This window comes from Chelonia mydas, chromosome 2 (genome assembly GCF_015237465.2).
Source record: "Chelonia mydas isolate rCheMyd1 chromosome 2, rCheMyd1.pri.v2, whole genome shotgun sequence".
Taxonomy (NCBI): Eukaryota; Metazoa; Chordata; order Testudines; family Cheloniidae; genus Chelonia; species Chelonia mydas.
This window is the reverse complement of record NC_057850.1, coordinates 173,787,132-173,806,815: the sequence shown is the minus strand read 5'-3', so window position 1 is coordinate 173,806,815 and position 19,684 is coordinate 173,787,132. Positions and strand designations below refer to the sequence as shown.

The following is a 19,684-nucleotide window of genomic DNA, read 5'->3' as shown; positions in this document are numbered from 1 at the left end:
CACTCCAGCCCGCACCTCACTTTAACCATGTGTGTATGACACCACTGAAGTCAATGGGATAACTCACTTGCTTCAAGTTTAAGTTTGTACTCAGTATTTTGCTGGATCCAGGTCAGAGCGTACTCAGCACCTTGAAGGACTGAGCCCTAAGCATCCCTCTCAGTAACAGCAGATATTTGTTACTAAGTGGATGACGGTGTTGCAGTAAAAAGAAAAGGAGGACTTGTGGCACCTTAGAGACTAACAAATTGCAGTAGTTTCAAATCGTATCAACGCTGCACATCTGCAGCTCATCACGAATATCTTGTGCCAGTAATAACTGTTTTGCATTTACAGCTACAGTGCTACTTTGGTTGATGATGTGATGTGTACCAGGTAATTGTGTGTATCCTTTTCCCTTCTGAGTGAAGAGTTGCAGAAACTATCCTGCTGCTATATTTTGGAAGAAAAGAGAGTGCACGATTGCTCTGATGTAACCATGTATAATGCTGTCTCTTATCTGTGGAACACCCTACCTATCCCAATTTCCCAAACCACCATGCTATCTTCATTCAAGTCCCTCTTAAGAATCCACTTCTTTTATATAGCCTGCATGAAGCTCCTTTAAAATTAAAGAAACAAGACCTGAAAATCTTTCCCATGGCATCCTGACTTCAAGTCTCTTTTTTTAAACTGAAAGCGGTTTGGGGCAGGGACCATCTATTTTTGTTTACTGCACAGCACCAAACACATTGTTGGAGCTAAGTAATATTAAAAACAATTATTGTTGAGCCACAACAACCCAAAATAAAAAATGAACTAGAGTTACAGGGTTATTTAACCATATTCCGTCTACATCAGATACTTTTAATTTGAACTTTTGCTCTAGTTCTACATGAATAAAGCCAACCAGGATGACTACACATTTCAAGGTGGTTCTGATAAACTTTATAAGAAAAAAAATAGACTGACACTGATCTGGACGCTGTACAGATTTAGCTCAGGATGATGCCAAATTCAACTGATGAACCTCAAGCTCAAGAGATAGTCGAGGTCTGAAATGTGGTAAAATTGACAGTTTGTTGTCTCATTTTTGCATAACAGAAACCAGTTTGTTTTTCAAACAAAAAATCTGGCCTTAATTTCAGACTCCCTGGAAAATCGGTTTTTATAAAAACACATGGGATATCCGTGACTGCTAGGAAGTGCCACTTTCATTAATCTGCCTTTCCTGGCTCTAAAGGCTAAGCTTGGCACTACATCTGTCCCCTTACTGTTTGGACTGGGTTGTGAGAGATGCTTACCTGGTCCTGTGGATCCATTTTGGTCATCATTCTGTCCTCCAGAAGGTTAAAGGTGAGCACTTGCAGAACATAAAGCTGGTGCGCCATTTCATTATTGATGGCCCTCTGTGCCCTGATAACATGCTGTGAAAGGAAGATATTCAAGTGAATGTCACCTACTCTTTTCCTACCACTGATTCCCCTGAGGTGGGCTCAGGTGTTTCCATTCCTGTACGTGTTTGACGAGCAGTGGTGTATGCATACTGTTGAAGGGGGAAAGGCAAGCCCGATACTAGTAAGGTGGCTAGGTACACAGGTGTTCCATGGGCTGTGATATTAAATCCTATCCCTTAGTAAGGTTCCTGAAAGCAGTGCACAGAGTCCTCTCCTCCTACCCTCTAGCTAGAGCATGTGCATACAGAGAACAGAAATTAGCAGCCAGGTCATCCTTTTGAAAAGCACCCTCTTCAGAAGGGCACATGCAAAGAGTGCATTTAAACAAAGAGTGAAGAGAACAACATTTCTAAGCATAAGAGTATTCATGCTGCTGATACAGCTGTCATAGTAAGCCAATTGCTGCAAGGGAATCAATTACAAATGAACCACACTCCTACCTCTACCAGATGATCACATTCTATATGAGGAAAATGGTTTAAAATTAATGAAAATTAGAATGAAATGCCCATAAGCAATAGCGAAGTCACCAAAGTTACAATGCAGGTGCCAAAATGATGGATAATTTTAAAGTCACTGAGGTACACAAAAATGCCAGGGGAAGCTAACTAGATTGATACAATCTTCACCCCAAGGGTTTCTGTAAAGGGTGTAACCAGAGGTCACTAGCCCAGTAGTGTGTAAGGAGAGAAATGGGCATGACCACCAAGACAGTGCTACTCAGTGGCAGCTCTAAATAGGATGTTTGCTGTCCTCTGCTATATGGCATTGGAACATTTATGCCAGAGAATGAGCACCTGGGAGTGCTACTCATGTAAATTTCATAGCAGAGGTCAAAATCTAGCCTACTACTACAGCCACTTAGGAAGGAAAATATAGCCTTCGAAACTGAAACAGTCTGCTTTTTTCACACTGATCATCTAAAGAAAAAGAGGGGGGAGAGGAGGACGGGGTCTCCAGACTGCCTCTTCTGCCAAATCTGCCTAATGCCCATATCTATGTCATGTCAGATGACATAGATGACTAGTACAATTTAGAAGACCCCTGATCTGGCTCTAACTATGGTCAGTGACAAAATTCCCCTGGTCTTCAATGGGAGAAGGAGAAAGCTATTTATTATGTTTATTAAGTACACTTTGAAACGTGTCTTGTGCATCTTCTGGGCAATTATTTATTACCAGCAAATAATCTAACTCTGGCAAACTGTGTCCCATTTAAGATCTCAAGATATGTGCAAACACAAGAGTTTTCATATTGTAAAATCATCTGCACACACGATGGACAAACAAGCACAGGGGCTGATTTTGAGTCATGCAGCACTGTGTACATTGTTTGCTTGACAGACAGTTCAAACCCTAAAGTCTGGGATGCATTACTAATCAAGGCCAATGCAGATTTTTCAAATCCCGCCTAGTCGGCAAGCGAATGCTCACTTTCTCCAAAGGAAAGGCGCCCCAAATACTGCATGTATTCATTATTATATCTTGGTAGAGAAATGACAATTTATGCATTGGGAAAATAACCTCCTTTCCCTTTCGGACGGTCAATTCTGAGCTCATTCAGCAGCAGAACTACCTTATCTAGCAAGCCAAAAAACATATTGAAATACAAAACAACTAAAAGAGCATAAACATGAATAATATACAACATACACCCACCAAAATGGCAAAATGTTTTGTTTCCCTGTGCTAGTAAATAAAATCCTTGGGAACTTTATACTAATACTTACTGTTAAGATGATCGCCCGAAGCTGTTTTTGTGACAAAATGTTTGCCATTTCCTGTTTTGGTAAAACACAAAGATTTAGCTAAAAGCACGTATTTCAGTGCAGCAGTGAGAAGAATTCTACAGTCATTCCTGGGGGTGTTTTAGTACTGAATATCAGCAGTATTTCTCATCAAGAAATGAAATGAGAGGCCTCACAGTGACTGCCTCAGCTGATCTTTTATTTTTGTTTAAATTCAGACCACACTAACAATGACAAAGAGGGACAAAGAAAATGAAGGGACTGGAGGCCATACAGTTTATACGAGGGAGCAGAATATTTGGGCTATCCAAAAATAGCCATGAAAGGATGGTTTCAGAGTAACAGCCATGTTAGTCTGTATTCGCAAAAAGAAAAGGAGTACTAGTGGCACCTTAGCGACTAATCAATTTATTTGAGCATGAGCTTTCGTGAGCTACAGCTCACTTCATCGGATGCATACTGTGGAAATTGCAGAAGACATTATTATATACACAGACACCATGAAACAATACCTCCTCCCACCCCACTCTCCTGCTGGTAATAGCTTATCTAAAGTGATCATCAAGATGGGCCATTTCCAGCACAAATCCAGGTTTTCTCACCCTCCGCCCCCCCCCCAGACAAACTCACTCTCTTGCTGGTAATAGCCCATCCAAAGTGACCACTCTCTTCACAATGTGTATGATAATCAAGGTGGGCCATTTCCTGCAGGAATCCAGGTTCTCTCATCCCCTCACCCCCCTCCAAAAACCACACACACAAACTCACTCTCCTGCTGGTAATAGCCTATCCAAAGTGACCACTCTCCTTACAACGTGCATGAAAATCAAGGTGGGCCATTTCCAGCACAAATACAGGTTTTCTCAACCCCCCACCCCCATACACACACAAACTCACTCTCCTGCTAGTAATAGCCTATCCAAAGTGACCACTCTCCTTACAATGTGCCCCCCGGCCCCCGGCCTTCTGGTTAAACTTGGATTTATGCTGGAAGTGGCCCACCTTGATTGTCATGCACATTGTGGGGAGAGTGGTCAGTTTGGATGAGCTATTGCCAGCAGGAGAGTGAGTTTGTGTGTGTGTGGGGGGGGGGGGGGGTTAAAAAACCTGGATTTGTGCTGGAAATGGCCCACCTTGATTTTCATGCACGTTGTAAGGAGAGTGGTCACTTTGGATAGGCTATTACCAGCAGGAGAGTGAGTTTGTGTGTGTGTGTTTTGGGGATGGGGGGGTGAGAAAACCTGGATTTGTGCTGGAAATGGCCCACCTTGATTTTCATGCACGTTGTAAGGAGATTGGTCACTTTGGATAGACTATTACCAGCAGGAGAGTGAGTTTGTGTGTGTATGGGGGTGGGGGGTTGAGAAAACCTGTATTTGTGCTGGAAATGGCCCACCTTGATTTTCATGCACGTTGTAAGGAGAGTGGTCACTTTGGATAGGCTATTACCAGCAGGAGAGTGAGTTTGTGTGTGTGGTTTTTGGAGGGGGGTGAGGGGATGAGAGAACCTGGATTCCTGCAGGAAATGGCCCACCTTGATTATCATACACATTGTGAAGAGAGTGGTCACTTTGGATGGGCTATTACCAGCAAGAGAGTGAGTTTGTCTGGGGGGGGGCGGAGGGTGAGAAAACCTGGATTTGTGCTGGAAATGGCCCATCTTGATGATCACTTTAGATAAGCTATTACCAGCAGGAGAGTGGGGTGGGAGGAGGTATTGTTTCATGGTGTCTGTGTATATAATAATGTCTTCTGCAATTTCCACAGTATGCATCCGATGAAGTGAGCTGTAGCTCACGAAAGCTCATGCTCAAATAAATTGGTTAGTCTCTAAGGTGCCACAAGTACTCCTTTTCTTTTCATGAAAGGATGGAACAGTGATTGAGACCCAATATATAGAATATGAGGAAAGCATTTAACATACAAGTATTCTAGCAGAGAAAGACAGGAGGAAGTCGCATATGTTTCTACCTGCCAACTGGGACTTTGAAAATAAGTTGTAGTGAATCAAGATGTGAATATGTGTATTAGACTTTAAAACAGTTGAAAACTAACACTTTACCTTAAAGTCAACAATTAGCCTGAGTTACTGTATCATCACTGCAAATAAAACTTCTCCCCACTAAAAACTGTTCAGAGTTGGTGGGGATCTTAGATGGGGTCCTCCATTAAAATCTATACTCTCATCCTTCTACTTTATGTTTTAATTTAACTTCTATTTTTCTCTTTAATCATTCAGTAACCACCAAACACATGCCTTTGATTCAACATCCATCTTAAGCACCCAATCTCAGCTATCTAGCTTCGTATCATACTGTCAGACCTTGTATGTGTTGCAATGGTCTCAGTATTTATAAAGTTGCCATTGCAGAAGTATCTAGACAACAGAACTGTAAAACTTTTATTTTCCCTTTATTCTTGTTTGCTGTAGATTATATACATTTGCATCCGTTTGATCTTTGTACACACACACACACACACACACTAAAATTTCGTTCAAAAATATACTATTAAATTACCTGGGTAAAATCTTGTGCATAGCTACCTATGCACTGGTATTAGCATTTGGACATTTTGGGCCACTGCTGTAAATTGTGTCTTTTGCTATCATTAGCTCATCCGACACTGTCTTACACAATATAGCACAACGTCACATCAGTTCTAATGTTTTATAGTTCAAAGAAACTATCTTAATCATAATCCATTGTGATTCTGTGCCGTTATAACGGAGTCAAAATACTGCTCATATTCAGAAAAACTAACAAAAAGGTTTTGCAAATGGGTTTGCAAGAATAAATATTAATAAAAACTAACCAAGTTGTATATTTATATTAAAAATCTATGCAAGAACACAGAAAACAGGAAAACTATGACTGAAATAAAACATGAGCAGAAATGGATAACTGCAGAAAGGATACATAAGCAAGGCAGAAGCAGCATAAACAAAGGCTGGCTCTGGCAATATTAGAAGAGAATCTACTTGCTCTAACACAGAAAGAAAGTGTTGACTTACAGTCAAAGGACAATCAAGGATGTTAACAGTGTTCGCTACATCAAGCTAATGGTATTGGGTCAGAGTGCAGAGATGAGAAGGGAAAAAAAAGTGATTGAAGACCAGAGAATCTTTGTTAGAGCTTTATTTTTATTTTCAAGCCTCAGGGGATAGAGCAGCTGTAGATTGTTAATAGAGTAAGGGTAGGAATTATAACAATGCTATTATCCCCTTGGAAAATTCAGAACAGTACAGCAGGGGGAGTGCTACAGACACAATATGCTTCACATTGTGGGGAATGAACAGGAAAGAAAAGCAGTTTGCTTAAAAATAAATATCTATTATAATTAAGAAGACTAAACAATTACTCTTTCCATGAGGAATACATGGAAGAATCCTTTCTCCATCCAAAGGAAAAATCATGGAATGGTTTAAAAAAGTGGGATAGCAGCATGTCCACTTTGCCTTTGGAATCTTTTAGTTTCCTGATGTGACACAACTGAGGTATTACTCTTATTGGGACCTCCTTTAGTGTCATTGCCTGTCCCTCCTACAATGGGTTATGATTGTTACTGAAGACAATCACTCTCTGAACCCAGCGGAGCTGCACAGATCTACACCAATAAAGTAGCCTACATTTTAGAAATAAATTCTTGAGGTCTTTCATTAATACAAGCTCAGACAAAGCTCTCCATTTAGTAATCTTCAGCATCACTTCTTAATAAAATGCAACTAACAAACAATAAAACTATATCTTTCAAAAGAGTTTTTTTTAATGTGTCATTTTGTGCCTCAAGCACTTTTGGTTTTCTTCTGCTATTGCGACAAAGTTGTTTGTTTTTTTTAAATAACCATGGTTCAGCATTATCCTTGATAGGAGTAAGGTAGCAAGGAGTTTTCCTTTCAAAAACTTTGTTTCTTTACATTACAGAGCCAGACAAAAGAGAAAAAAAGGATAGTCACAAGTCACTACTAGAAAGTTAGCTATATTTTTTATTACAGTGTAGTCAACTAAACAGAGTTGGATCCTCATACTACAGTTTATGGGAGTTTGCCAAAGCCTCGGGCATTGTGCAGGATTTTTATATAAAACTGTATGGTCCCTTTGAGGAGTTTGCAGTGCAAATTCAAGCAATCATAAGTTTTCCACACTTTCCAGTTCACAGCACTACACTTGTTGTGTTATTGATATAAAGCAATATAGCATCACACGTGAACACAGGTGTAAATTTCAAGCCACAATCTTCACAATTGTTAGTGAAATTCCTTGTAGTATTATGCCCAGTGTGGTCTGGTTCTGACAATATGATTTTTCAGTTCACTACTTCACATACAGCAACTATCAGCAATGGCAACTGGACCTGAAAATCCAAGTCCAAGCAGCAAAACAATTAAATGAACTATGATTGCATCACCTCGTTATTTTGCCTCAGAGACGGAGAATGCAATCAAGGTTAGCCTTTAAACCTATGTTAAAGTTCATAGAAACTTTCCCTTTCTTGGATATATGGACTAATATTTAACCATAACACATAAAGAGTCAAGGTTCTGACCACTTAAACCCTTTAAAGATCCCAGGAAATTTTCTCCAAGTGGGGGTGTTAACCCCAGACTCCTGGCCAAATGCCTAGTCAGGTATTATATTCTACCTACCAGAATCTCCCTCTGCAGTTTCATTAGGTCGCAGTGGTGTTCTTCTCTCTCCATTATGTAATATTAAAGAGAGCAAGGATCCACTACAAAGGGTCGCAGCAATTATGGTGGGTGAAATGATTCGTAGGTATCCCTTACCACCCTCAAAGGAGCGTTGTAATTAGCATCTGCAAAGCACTTTGAGATACTCAGTGCCCTTCAGCTATGGGAGAGCTGATTTCAGAAGCACACAGCAACTTTTCTTTTGACTTAACAGAAACATTAAATTAAGTTAAAAAATGAAGGAAACAAAAAACTTTCCATGAAAGTTACATTGAAAAATCCACTTCTTATAAAAAAAAAAAAATATTTTTTGACTCTTTGTGGTATTTTGGCACTTAAATAATCAGCCTGAGTTTCAACAGTGTTGAACAAGCAGCACCTTCCCATCAGATACCAGTGATGTGTCTCCACTAGAGTTCCCGCCATTGCTACCACTGTGGGGAAATTCTAAGCAAAGTATCTCGCAGGCTAATATCTTAATAAACACAGTGCAACTGCTCCCACATACCAGACTTTATACTCCAGCCTCGTTTAACATGGAGCAGCCATCTTAAAATATTTCCTTTGGAGGCTTGTGAATTTTAGCACTGAGTTAGCTAAGTGGAACATTATTACAGTTAGGCAACTCACACATAGACATTTTGTTTTCGAGCTATGACATAAAAAAGGAATCTTCCTTTTAAACAACAATCTGAAAAAAACAGTTTACAAAAAATAAAAAAAAGAGTATGATGTTACAGAGTGCATTGGCAAAAATTTCAGTGCACTAAATAACCATAGCAGTAAATGCAGACAGCAAAGAGTGCAGTTTCCTAACACAATCAATACAGTTTATCTGAAGCTATATTAGATCAGAAAAACTCAACAGTCCTGATTCACCTCTCACTTACACCAGTGCAAGGCAGAAGTGACTCCACTAAACTGTATGGAGGGTACACCAGCGTACAATAAGCAGGACCCATATCAGCTCTAGTCAATGGTAACAAAAGGGTGAAGGGAGACCATAGCAGAGATGTAGATAAGCTGCCAAAGGTAATCAGACTCTCCTATAGGTCTGCAGACAAACAACAAAAACCAACAACTCACCTGCCTCTTGTCATCAGGTGCTTTAAGGAAAAGTGCATTTATTACTGCAATGGTGTACGTTTGGATTTCTTGATCAGTCCTGTGTGGAACATGATTGTAATAATTATGGCAGATGGTATATGGAGACAAGCTTTAGAAATTATTTTTTCTTATTGTGTTATCTGAGAACAGAAAATTAAGCTGAAGACACAAAATATTCTGTAAATATGCCTGCTAATCAAGGATTAAAGTATTTTTATTTAATACACATTTTAATTGCATAGAAAGCTCCTGAAATACGATGCAAGAAAAACTGCAGTTTATCTAACACCCAGTATTACTGTAGACAGCGTTTACCTAGCCATCTGACCATTATTTATCCAAAACACATTCAGTTTAAGACATCTTTCCTTCCCAACCTCACCCTCAGCAAGGGATGCTGTTCTACCCTACTAGCTTCCCAGACAATGGTACACAAATGGATCCATCTGCACCCTAACATTACTCACCATCTCACCATTAATGGTGTCTCAGCTCCATTTCCCCCCTTCCATTCAGCCCGAAAGAAGCTACTACACAACCAGTTTAGCCAGAACTGGTGATAGACAATGGACAGTACCACAACGTTCATTACAAATTGTTCAGCCATTGTCAACTGAGGCTGCATTTAATCTCTCTCAGAGACTATATGTAATAGCTGTTCTCTTTACAACTCTGATTTTAAACACAGTGCTTGTTCAAAAGTCATTATCTAGGGTACTCACCCCTGAAGATGTGGGATTAACTGGCCAATTGTGATCTCCTGGGCTACCTTCTGGTACAGCTCATGGCTATTGAGCACCATAGACTCCAGGATTGCTAATGACCGTTGCAAGATAGAGATGTCGGCAGCAAATTTGTTCACATAGCTTGCTATCTACAAATTTAAACATTTGAATAATTCATATCTTGCTTACATGCACAGGGAAAGGGAAGGGGGAAAAGGCAGGATTCAAAAGCAGAAGGGCAATTTATGTAGATGCTAGTTGTTAGATGTGCATAAATGAATACTAGGAAAGTATTAACCAGTTGTGTTTATTAAAATCAAAATACATTGAAGCAAATAATGAGACAGATTCTCAGCTGGTGGGAACTGGTATAGATTTGTTTAAATCAATGGAGTTATACCAATTTACCCCAGCTAAGTATCTGGCCAACGTTCAAACATCACACATTGTATGAAATCACCACTGAAAAATTGTAAGCTTTTTTTTTTTTTTTGCCAGAGGATGTTTTGGAAAGAGCGGGGGAGGAATATTTTATCCTCCGTAATGTAATAATCCAGCTTGGGCATTTTTCTCAAACTGTCACTGTTAAAAACAACCTGGTAATATCTTTTATTGGACCACTTTCTGTTGGTGAGAGAGACAAGCTTTCGAGCTTACACAGAGCTCTCCTTCGGCTCAGTGGTAAAACGACAGTTGGGCAGAAGTGACTAAAGCAGCAGCAACCTTCCCAGTGAAAGCTGCCTTCCTCTAGCATAATCTACATGTGTTTTCCCTCTACCACCACATGACTTCCAGTGCGAAAGAAAATCAACCTCACTCAAAACCTATCTCCATCTTACGATTTTTAATTGAGCCGGCACAGCTGGCTCTAAATGTGGTTTGCTTCTACACGCATGATGGTAAAAACTCCTAGTAACTACGCCCAGCTAATAAGCGTTTCATCCCTACTGCAGGGGTAGGTCAACACACAGTTGCCTTCTTGTAACCAGCTCAGCACATTGTTTTTGCAGAGCAGCTATCACCCCCCCCCCCATACCTATGTAACCAGTTTGGCTGTGCAGCAGAAGGTGTTAGACTGCATCGTCCTGCATGCTGCTGATGCCACTCTGTGTAAATGTCCTCTAGGAACTCTGCCTTCTGCTGAGGACCTATGGGAGAACAGCCCAGATTTTCCCAGAATGCATGGACATAAGCATGATTAAGCAGAATGATACGTGAAGATGCACAAAAGTTGTTTCGATGGCCAAAAAGCTGCTCCATGGGGACAAACTGAACCTTACAACTAGTAACTGGTTTCAGTGACTGTGTCTCTAACCAGTTACAAAATCATGGTTAAAAGCTATAGTGCTGACACAGCTTTAAGTTCTGCGCCTGTGAAATTCTGAGTGGAAGCAGAAGGGGGAAAAGCAGCTATTTTTGTAGATGTTTATTGTGTGTATTGTAGGCATCGAAACAAAGAGAAGAAACAAAATCTATTATGATACTGCTGCTCCTTCCGCTACAGTCTCCCACCTCCACCCTCTACCCCATTCCGCGCTCTGCATGAGTTTTTGCTCCTACAGATGATACAGTGGGCGTTCCTCAATTGGTAGTCAGTGGGGTGACCACTGATCCAAACGTCTGTTGTGAAGTTAAATATCCACACAGTTCTCTTATTGAAAGGCAGGAAGCAGAATGCCCATATTTTTACCTGCTCTGCCTTAAAGCAAAAGGAAAAAGGGTGTGCATGATGGATTTTAAGTCAGGCAGCCAGGACACAAAGATCAACATTGCAGGGAAGTGAACACAGAGGTAAGTTGTGGAAAGTATAATCGAGCAACAGAAGAGCTAGCCTTTGTCTATACTGAGATTTCAGCCATCAGTGCAGCTGCATCCGTGCAAACCCCTAGTGTAGATATGATTTACACTGGTATATTACGATTTTCACAGGTCCAGCTTACCATGCACGGTTTCAAACTGGATAAAATGTGCCAATGGAAATCATGCTTCACTGGTGTAAATCACATCTATATTAGGGCTTTTCACTGGTGCAGCTACACTGGTGGCTGAAATCCCATTGTAGACAATGCCTTAACCAAATCTACTCATCTGCTCCCCAGCCAGAACCTTTTTCCATTGTTGCAAATGTGCAGCCAGAGTATAACAAAATGGCTTGCACACAGAGACTGCATCTACATTACACATTACTGGCAGTGAAAAGTACACTGTGATGTGCAGCTGCAGGTGTCAGCAAAAGGCTCTAGCAATAGAGAAAGGCTTCAGTAGCTCCCAACTCCCAGAGCCTTTCACTGCAGTGAGGAAAAGCTCTGTCAGGGGAGAGACAGCTGGGAAAGGTTGCTGGAGTTTTTCCCTGGGGCAGAGGAAGGGTTCTAGTAGCAGGACACTAAAAATAGCAGTGTACATGGGAAGGCACTGCTTGGGGGAACAGAGAACTGTGTGGGTATGTACTCGAGTACATACGCACACCCTTCATGCGTATCTTTACTTAACTTGCTTAAGCCATGCTTCACCATCTACACTGCTATTTATACCCATGCTTGCTGCACTAAGCGCGTAGGTGTACTACATGCCGCCCAAAGAAGGGTGCAGTGTAAGATGCACCCTTACAGACCAGTAATATACTGCCGTCATCAAAAATTTTGCTGAAATGAAACATTTTGTACAAAGCAGTGAATGTTCATGGAAACTCCAGACACACGTACGCGCGCGCGCACACACACAAAATTCAACTGGTTTTACATTTTCCATAAAAGGTTTCGCAGCTCTGCCTAGCTCATGGGTGAATTAAGGGAAACTGAGGCATGGAGATTGAAGTCCCAGTTAATCAAAGCATTTAAAAACATGCATAACTTTAAGCATTTGAGTAGCCCCACCGGGGTGTTGAAGTGCCTTGCTGAATCAGGTCCTAAATGTCTTGCTTAAGGGGACACAGAAAATCTGTGCTTTCGTCCCATCACCAAATAGAGGGGGGAAAAACTAATTGCAACTTTGCAACAGAACTGTGACCGAAGGCAAAAAGCATCAGGTCCTTTAAACAGCAATCTGTTCATTAGTTACTGCCTGGAACATTTTGATGTCAGTATAGGTGGTGAAGGAGCTGATATGGTGTGGTTCACATGCCAGTCCTCCTGCAGAATAAGTTTTTCAAGTGATTACCTTATTTTCAAATAAAGGACTATTATTATTGCATTTGACTAGCGAACAACAAACTGTATGTCGTAAAAAAGACGGCTATTTTCCTGGTGCCATCCCCTTCCCATGCAGCAAATTTTAGAAAAGGAGAGTAAACAATTCAACAGAATTAAGGGCATCCACATTACAAAGAGTTATGAAACAGGCATGATACTTGTAGCTTAAAAGTTGCTTAAAATGTCTTGAGTAGGCTGAGATTTTTTCTAAGATGCCAAGAGGATTTTGACACACAAATACCATTGGTCATCATGAGAACTGCAGATCCAAATCCTTTAGGTGGCTTTGAAAACCTCAGCCTAAAAGAACTACAGTGTCAGTAGTGTGAGAGAAGATAGCAGGCAGGAGGGAAATGACTGTTGCTGACACCCAGTACTGGAAGAAAGCCATATGCAAAGTATAAAAGATGGGTGAAAAATTATATTACATAGGCTATTTTTTATCTTGGTATAAAAATTTACACATCAGAAATATAAGAGAAAGACATTTTCCCCTCCCACTGAAATTCATTTCTTTGAAAACATTTTTCAGAAGATTTGAATTCTTGTTTTAATACCAGTTTGAATTACATCTATTTCAATGCAACCGTATGCATTCGGATGTTGGAACTTGCGCTGCATTTAGCATCATGCCACTTGCTGTTCATTAGACACGACTAAGACAATGCAGAGGTTCCTCTAAGTTCTCTTGAGGCTTCTGCCTTTGCAGTTAGATGTTTTTTCACTTTAATTTTCCCCTTCCAGCTTTGCCTCCATCTAGCAGAGAAAAGCTCTTCACAGGGGCAGGGCTGACATGCCCCCTAGCTTAGCAGTAGCTCTTCAGCCCCCATATCCGCACTGTCAGTGGTCACACAAGCCCACCAGCAACTTCAAAGGGTCTGGCTGGGGGTAGTGGAGCAACGGATGCCCATGACAGAGAAGGAAGGCCCTAGCCCTGATCCCTGGCATGCACTGAAGGTCATGGGGCTCCACGTGAGTGCAGAGGTCCACATACACATAATACATTGCACGGTTGGGGCATAACTATGCACCTTTCCTGCATCTCTGCCTTTCTCCTTCTTTTCTATTTTCTCCCTTCTGCCATTCTTCCTTATTCTTTCTATTGATTCCTTCTCTGTTCACTCTTTTCTTCCTTCTCCTTCCCAGGATGGCTGAGTTAGGTGCCTCACTAGGAAGGAACTCATTTTTAATAGGTTGCCCAAGGGCATTTACCGATTAGGAATGTTGGACCCAGAACACACGGCAGACATACCAATATCAGGCAGTGCACTTGCTAGCTTTTCCTGTAATTACTTTGCATCCTGCAGGGCAAAGGAAGAGGTTGGATAAGATATTAATTTTATTTGGTTGACAAGGAAGCACTTGTGGGCTTTGTACTCATTTGTTAGTGGGCTCTTCTGAACACACAGCCATGCTGTACTTGATCATGTCTTATAGAACTCTGTTACAAAACAGTTGCATTCTATTCTCCATAGTAGAAAAATGTAAAATAAAACTACCAAACCTGTAAGATATTTTTAAAAACAGAAAAAGGTATGTAGTAAGACATATTCAATAACTGTTTTCATCAGTTTGGAAATCTGTCTGTAAATATCTACATCCCAGACATTTAAATAGTGTCACTTCTGAGCAGGGGTGGAGTGTCCTATCAGGTGATGAGTGACAGAAATTCTGTTTTGGGTTAACCATGTAAGCCAACTGACTTTAATGAAGTTACGTGAGTGCAAAAGAGCAGATGTTGGAGCCCATATTTTTAAAAATCAAATGTCTTGACTGCTCACAAATAACAGCTTTGATTATGAAAACTGATTTTTTAAAATCTAGTTCTCTTTTCACTGTTCTGCTTATTTCCTATTTTTGATTCTTTCAGCTTGGACAGTGGAACTAAATTGGTCAGTTTCACTTCAGCAATAGTCATTTTCTAACCAAATTTAGATTGCAGACACTGCAGGAAAATGTCTTTAAGAAAGAAAGAAAAGTTTCCATGAGATATTTTAGTATTATTGCTACAGTTATTATTTTGTGAAAATATTACTATTCATTTTTAGACTTCTTATAAGATTATTTTGCATCAAGTTTGTCCCAGTAGTGTCTTTTTCATGAGACAATGTCATCTTAATAAGAACAGCTCTACTCTCTGGTTTTTTTAAGGTGTTACTATTTTAAGTAACACATACAATTACTATAAATGAAAAAGATTAGAGGGGAAAAACACTCTTTTTTCAGTTTGTTTAATTTGTGCATTTAGCAGGACTTTTGTATAATCAGTGTCACTGTTTCTATTATATCAGCAGGTTTTCCGGTTTGTGTGAGGAGAGAAAAACCATTTAAAACAAGAAAATTTGATTATAAAACAAGAGAAATTAGCAGTGTGACACAAGAGCAGGTGTAGGTCCCAAAACTACTTTTAACTCACTTTAGAGAGATAAGGTGAATGAGGTAATATCTTTTATTGTATAAATGCTGTTGGAGAAAAAGCCAAGCTTTCCAGTTACAAAGCGTTCTTCAGAGTCCCTTCATTTCAGTGTACAATACAACCAAACAAAAAAGGAAACATTCTGTCATTGCTCTTGGTTCAAGCCAAAGTAAGGCCCTGGCTTAAGTTTAAATTTTAGCTTTAGCTTACACTAAGTTGATATAAGGTACAATTAAGCCAGAGTGAGTGTCCACATAAGGGACCAATTTAACTAAAGTAGTTTCTAAACCAATAGAATTTTGTCATGTATGTAATGCTTAAGAAAGGCACCACAGACTTGATCCTGTTCCAATGAAGTCAACAACAGTGAGATTTCAGTAGAAGTAGATTCAGGCTTCACAACAACAAAAAATTTAGTCTGAAACAGCCCCCATCCCCGCCCCACACACACTTTCAGATACATATTTTGCTGAGTTAATTACTACCTACCTGAATAAGAACATTTCTCTCCAAATGCTTAAAACCTAGACCCACAAACTGACATTAAGAACATATACTGCAGGGTAGAAATTTACCTTTTTAATGAATGCCACAGAGAATGTATCCCATGATACAATCCCATGATCCATCAGTTCAACAAATGCAGTCAGTGTAAAGGACAACATATCTCCAAAGCTGGAAGAGACAGGAGTCATAACAACAGTTACCAATAATACAGCAGGGCAATGATAAAGGGAACAGTGGCAGGAAGCTCTTAGAAAGGCAAGACAACAAAGCCAGAGACCTGTTAAGAGGCAGAAGCAGAGCAAAAGAGGCCGTGCAACAAAGATACTCCAAAACACGTTAGCATTGGCATCAAAGACTATCTCCTGGAAGAGACCAACTCGCATTTGTGAGAAAACTTCATGCAAAGCCCAAGAAAATCACCCAGTGCAGATTAAACCTCTCTTTTAGTTCACATTTTTAGAGCTGAGGAAGGAAATCAAGCTGAGTCCTCCTTTAGCAAATGAAGTGGACACTCCCATTTGAATGTCATCTTGCTTTTATACCAATGTGTCAGGTGTGTTCACAGAAAGTTAGTGAATTGTGAATTCCTTCTCTTTACAGGAGATAAATAGAGGAAGTATTTAGAGAGAGACTACCTGTGTTGTGCAGCAACTTTTCCAATAATTAATGTTTAAAATCTATTTACAGAAGGAAGTCACTATTTAAGTTGCTTATAGGCAAAATTCTACCACCCTTACTCCTGCTGAGTAGCACCTCAAGAGTTGTCCACTGAAAAGTTGCACCAATTTAACTGAAGATGCAATTTAAAACAGATTTAATGAAACCAGAGCAAAAGGCTGTATGGACACTGGTAAACTGCATTAATATCAATCTAATTTATATCAATTCAGTGTAAGTCAATTAGGAACAGGGTTAAACTTAACCCAAATACCAGACTCAGACTAAAATAAGAGTATCTACACAGAATTTTGTCCCATTTAACTTTCAATTTAAATAATTTAAATTAAGCCAGTTAACTTGTGTGCAGTCAAGGCCTTGGTGCATCAGCAGCCCTATTGGTTTAAGAGGGGCCATTCAGAGAGTAAGGGACTACTCAGCATGAGTGGTAGTGACAGAACTAGGTCCTACATGAGGTGACATGATCCTTCAAGGTACTGAGCACTCTGCCACTGATCCAGCAACATACTGAAGCATGTGATTAACTTAAAGCACAAGAGCACTCCCATTGACTTCAGTGTGACTTCTCAAGCCCTAAAAGTTAAGCACATACCTAAGTACTGTGCTGGATCAGGCCAACATGGTCAGCACCATTCAGAAATGAGCCCAATGTCCTGCTGGCAGTTAAGGAAACTTTGATTCATAATCCTTACTGGTATATTTGTTTTGTTTTACAAATCCTGCACCAACAAAGACAAATTGGTTAACATCTGCTCAAAAGGGAGGACTAACCCGATACAGAGGAATGAGACAAAGTCTATAGAAAGGATCACTGTTGCAACTATCACTCATTGTTTACTGGAAAAATTGGGGACTTCCTTGTTAATCTAGCATTAAGTGGTATTTTAACTTATCCAAAAATATAAAACTTCTATCTTTATTACAGCCTTTGGTTGAAATATTTGAAGGATACTAGTTTTTAGGTCCATCTTGCATCTCTTAGATGCGCTTGCTTTGGACAACTTTTTGTCCTGTTAAATATTAAGTGCTTTTTCAGAGCTGGGGGACTTCACCTACACAATTAGAGGAAGAGCATAGCTCTATTGGTCTAAACATAAGTGGCTCCATCCTATTGCAGTGACTTTGTAAAATTAAAGAAATATCTTACAACTTCTTAGTTTTGTGAACAAGCAATATTGTAAAATACTATTTAAAGGTGGAAACCAATGCAGAGTTCAGGTAATCATCTGTGAAGGGAAGGATTTTGGAATCCCTTACATTCCCAAGGCCTGGTCTACACTCAAAATTTAGGTTGACATAGCTGAGTCGGTCAGCAGTGCCCAATGTAATTATGCTGACTTAACACCCAGTGTAGACACATTCTTCCACCAACCTAGCTACTGCTGCTCGGGGTAGGTGGTGTTCTTACACTGATGGAAAACCCCTTCCATCAGTATAGGCTGTGTTTAGACTAGAAGGTTATGCTGGCATCGCTACAGCAATCTACTATAAGTGATTAGTAAATCTAGGCTACATTAAATGTAAAGGCCTTTGTCATAAGAAAATATAAAAGAAGACTGTATCCTTCTGTTGCTTCTTTTTGTTGTATAAATAAATTCTGGTAGATTTTTGACACAGAAAAACATATAGGCAATTTTCTGATTCCTTTTTATTGCAGGAATCCACATCTTACCTACCCTGGGAGACTCTATAGCAGTTGGAGAGCTAGTGAAATTTAAACATCACAAAAAAGTGGAAGATGAACAATTGAGAAGGGATTTTTAGGTCACTCTGTTTAAAGTCTTTGGGGTTTTGTTTGGTTTGTTTGCTTGCTTTTGGTAACACTTACTCAATGCCAATGACTAAATGGTACTTGGGAGAAAGATACCATTGTTAAAGATTCAGTACACCTGCCTCTCCAATTAAGGTGTGAGCTCTTGTAACACACATCTGCAAGAGCTCCAAGAAGTCCTCCACTAAATCACAGATCAGATTTGACATTTCTGAGTTAAAAAAAGCAAGCAAAATTCATATTAAGCATAATAGCTTCATTTAGCTTAAAACTAAACCGATTTAATGACACCCTAATTCTGAATGAGTGTCTGCACAGGGGTTTAATATGATTTAACTAATCCACTTTAAATTCACACCTTTAGTTAATTTGGGTTAGCTTTCCTGAGTCCAAGCTCAGGTGGCTACCCCAAGCCACCGCCTGTACTACAACATCTACATTGCTATTTTTAGCATGCTAGCTCAAGCTGAGCTAGTGCAAGTCTGTCTACCTGAGCTGGGAAGCACGCCTCCCAGCTGTAGTACTCACATACCCTAAGAGGGAAACCCTCTAGCTTGAGTAGCCAAGTTGTGTGTACAGGAGAGACCTGCCGGGGTTAAAGGAAAGAATTCAGCCTTACAGTTGCAATATCCCCAGTGGTAGGTGGAATCCACCAGCCCCTACCTCCAAAAAACCTGTCTGCTGGATTGCAAGGACCCACAGAAGAGAGAGAAACCACTGCTGTGTGGCACAAATGGAGGGAGCATCATTCCAACATAGGCTCTAAGAATCCTGCATGATCACAAAACCATACTAGTTCTGCCGAATCCAGTGCCAGCTGCACCTGCGTGAGCGGTGGAAGGAACAAGATTTGGCCTCCAAAATGAAAAATAAACTGTGCTTCATGTAATGAGTCTGCATTCCTCTGATACTTTGTAAGTTAAAGCTAACACTTGTTAACTACAAAATTCTCATCTTGACCCACCAGGTGTCACTATAGCACTTCAAATAATTAGCGGAGAGAGCAAAATGAGCTATGATGTTGGGACTAAGCAAGTTTAAAATAAAATCCATGTCCACATAAACATACATCAGTAGGAGCATAATATTATTGAAATATCGAACAGCCACTGGTAAGCTTAACAGAGGAAAATCAGAAATAGCACAGCCAAGCAATTAAAGCCATCCCAAGAATAATTAATTGGCAAGTTAAGATTTGAGCAGTGTATTAAGGCCTGGATCAAGATTCACTTTATTTTTTTTTTAGTTTACAAAAAATGGTTAACCTTTGTAGGTGGAATTAACAAACTCCCAAGCAAAATATAAACTTAGTTTTGTTACTTTATACTAATACTTTCACATAGACATACACACTCATACCATTAAGAGAGGCAGATAGTATAATGGTTGCAAGAAACTTCATGGAAATCCAGGTTTGTCCAT

The 19,684-nt window shown here is 40.0% G+C and overlaps 1 protein-coding gene across 7 annotated transcripts in view; it reads right to left on the bottom strand.

The window, feature by feature from the left end:
* The window catches only part of ELMO1 (engulfment and cell motility 1), a 413,918-nt gene that overhangs the window by 247,581 nt on the left and 146,653 nt on the right, over positions 1–19,684 (bottom strand). For all 7 annotated transcript variants that reach the window (XM_037890049.2, XM_043540597.1, XM_043540593.1 and 4 more), the window contains 5 exons: positions 15,882–15,981; positions 9,700–9,851; positions 8,957–9,035; positions 3,166–3,216; positions 1,284–1,406 (listed from right to left, as the gene is read on the bottom strand). In XM_037890049.2, the coding sequence (XP_037745977.1) occupies positions 1,284–1,406; positions 3,166–3,216; positions 8,957–9,035; positions 9,700–9,851; positions 15,882–15,981 (505 nt within the window). The remainder of the gene's footprint in view (positions 1–1,283; positions 1,407–3,165; positions 3,217–8,956; positions 9,036–9,699; positions 9,852–15,881; positions 15,982–19,684) is intronic.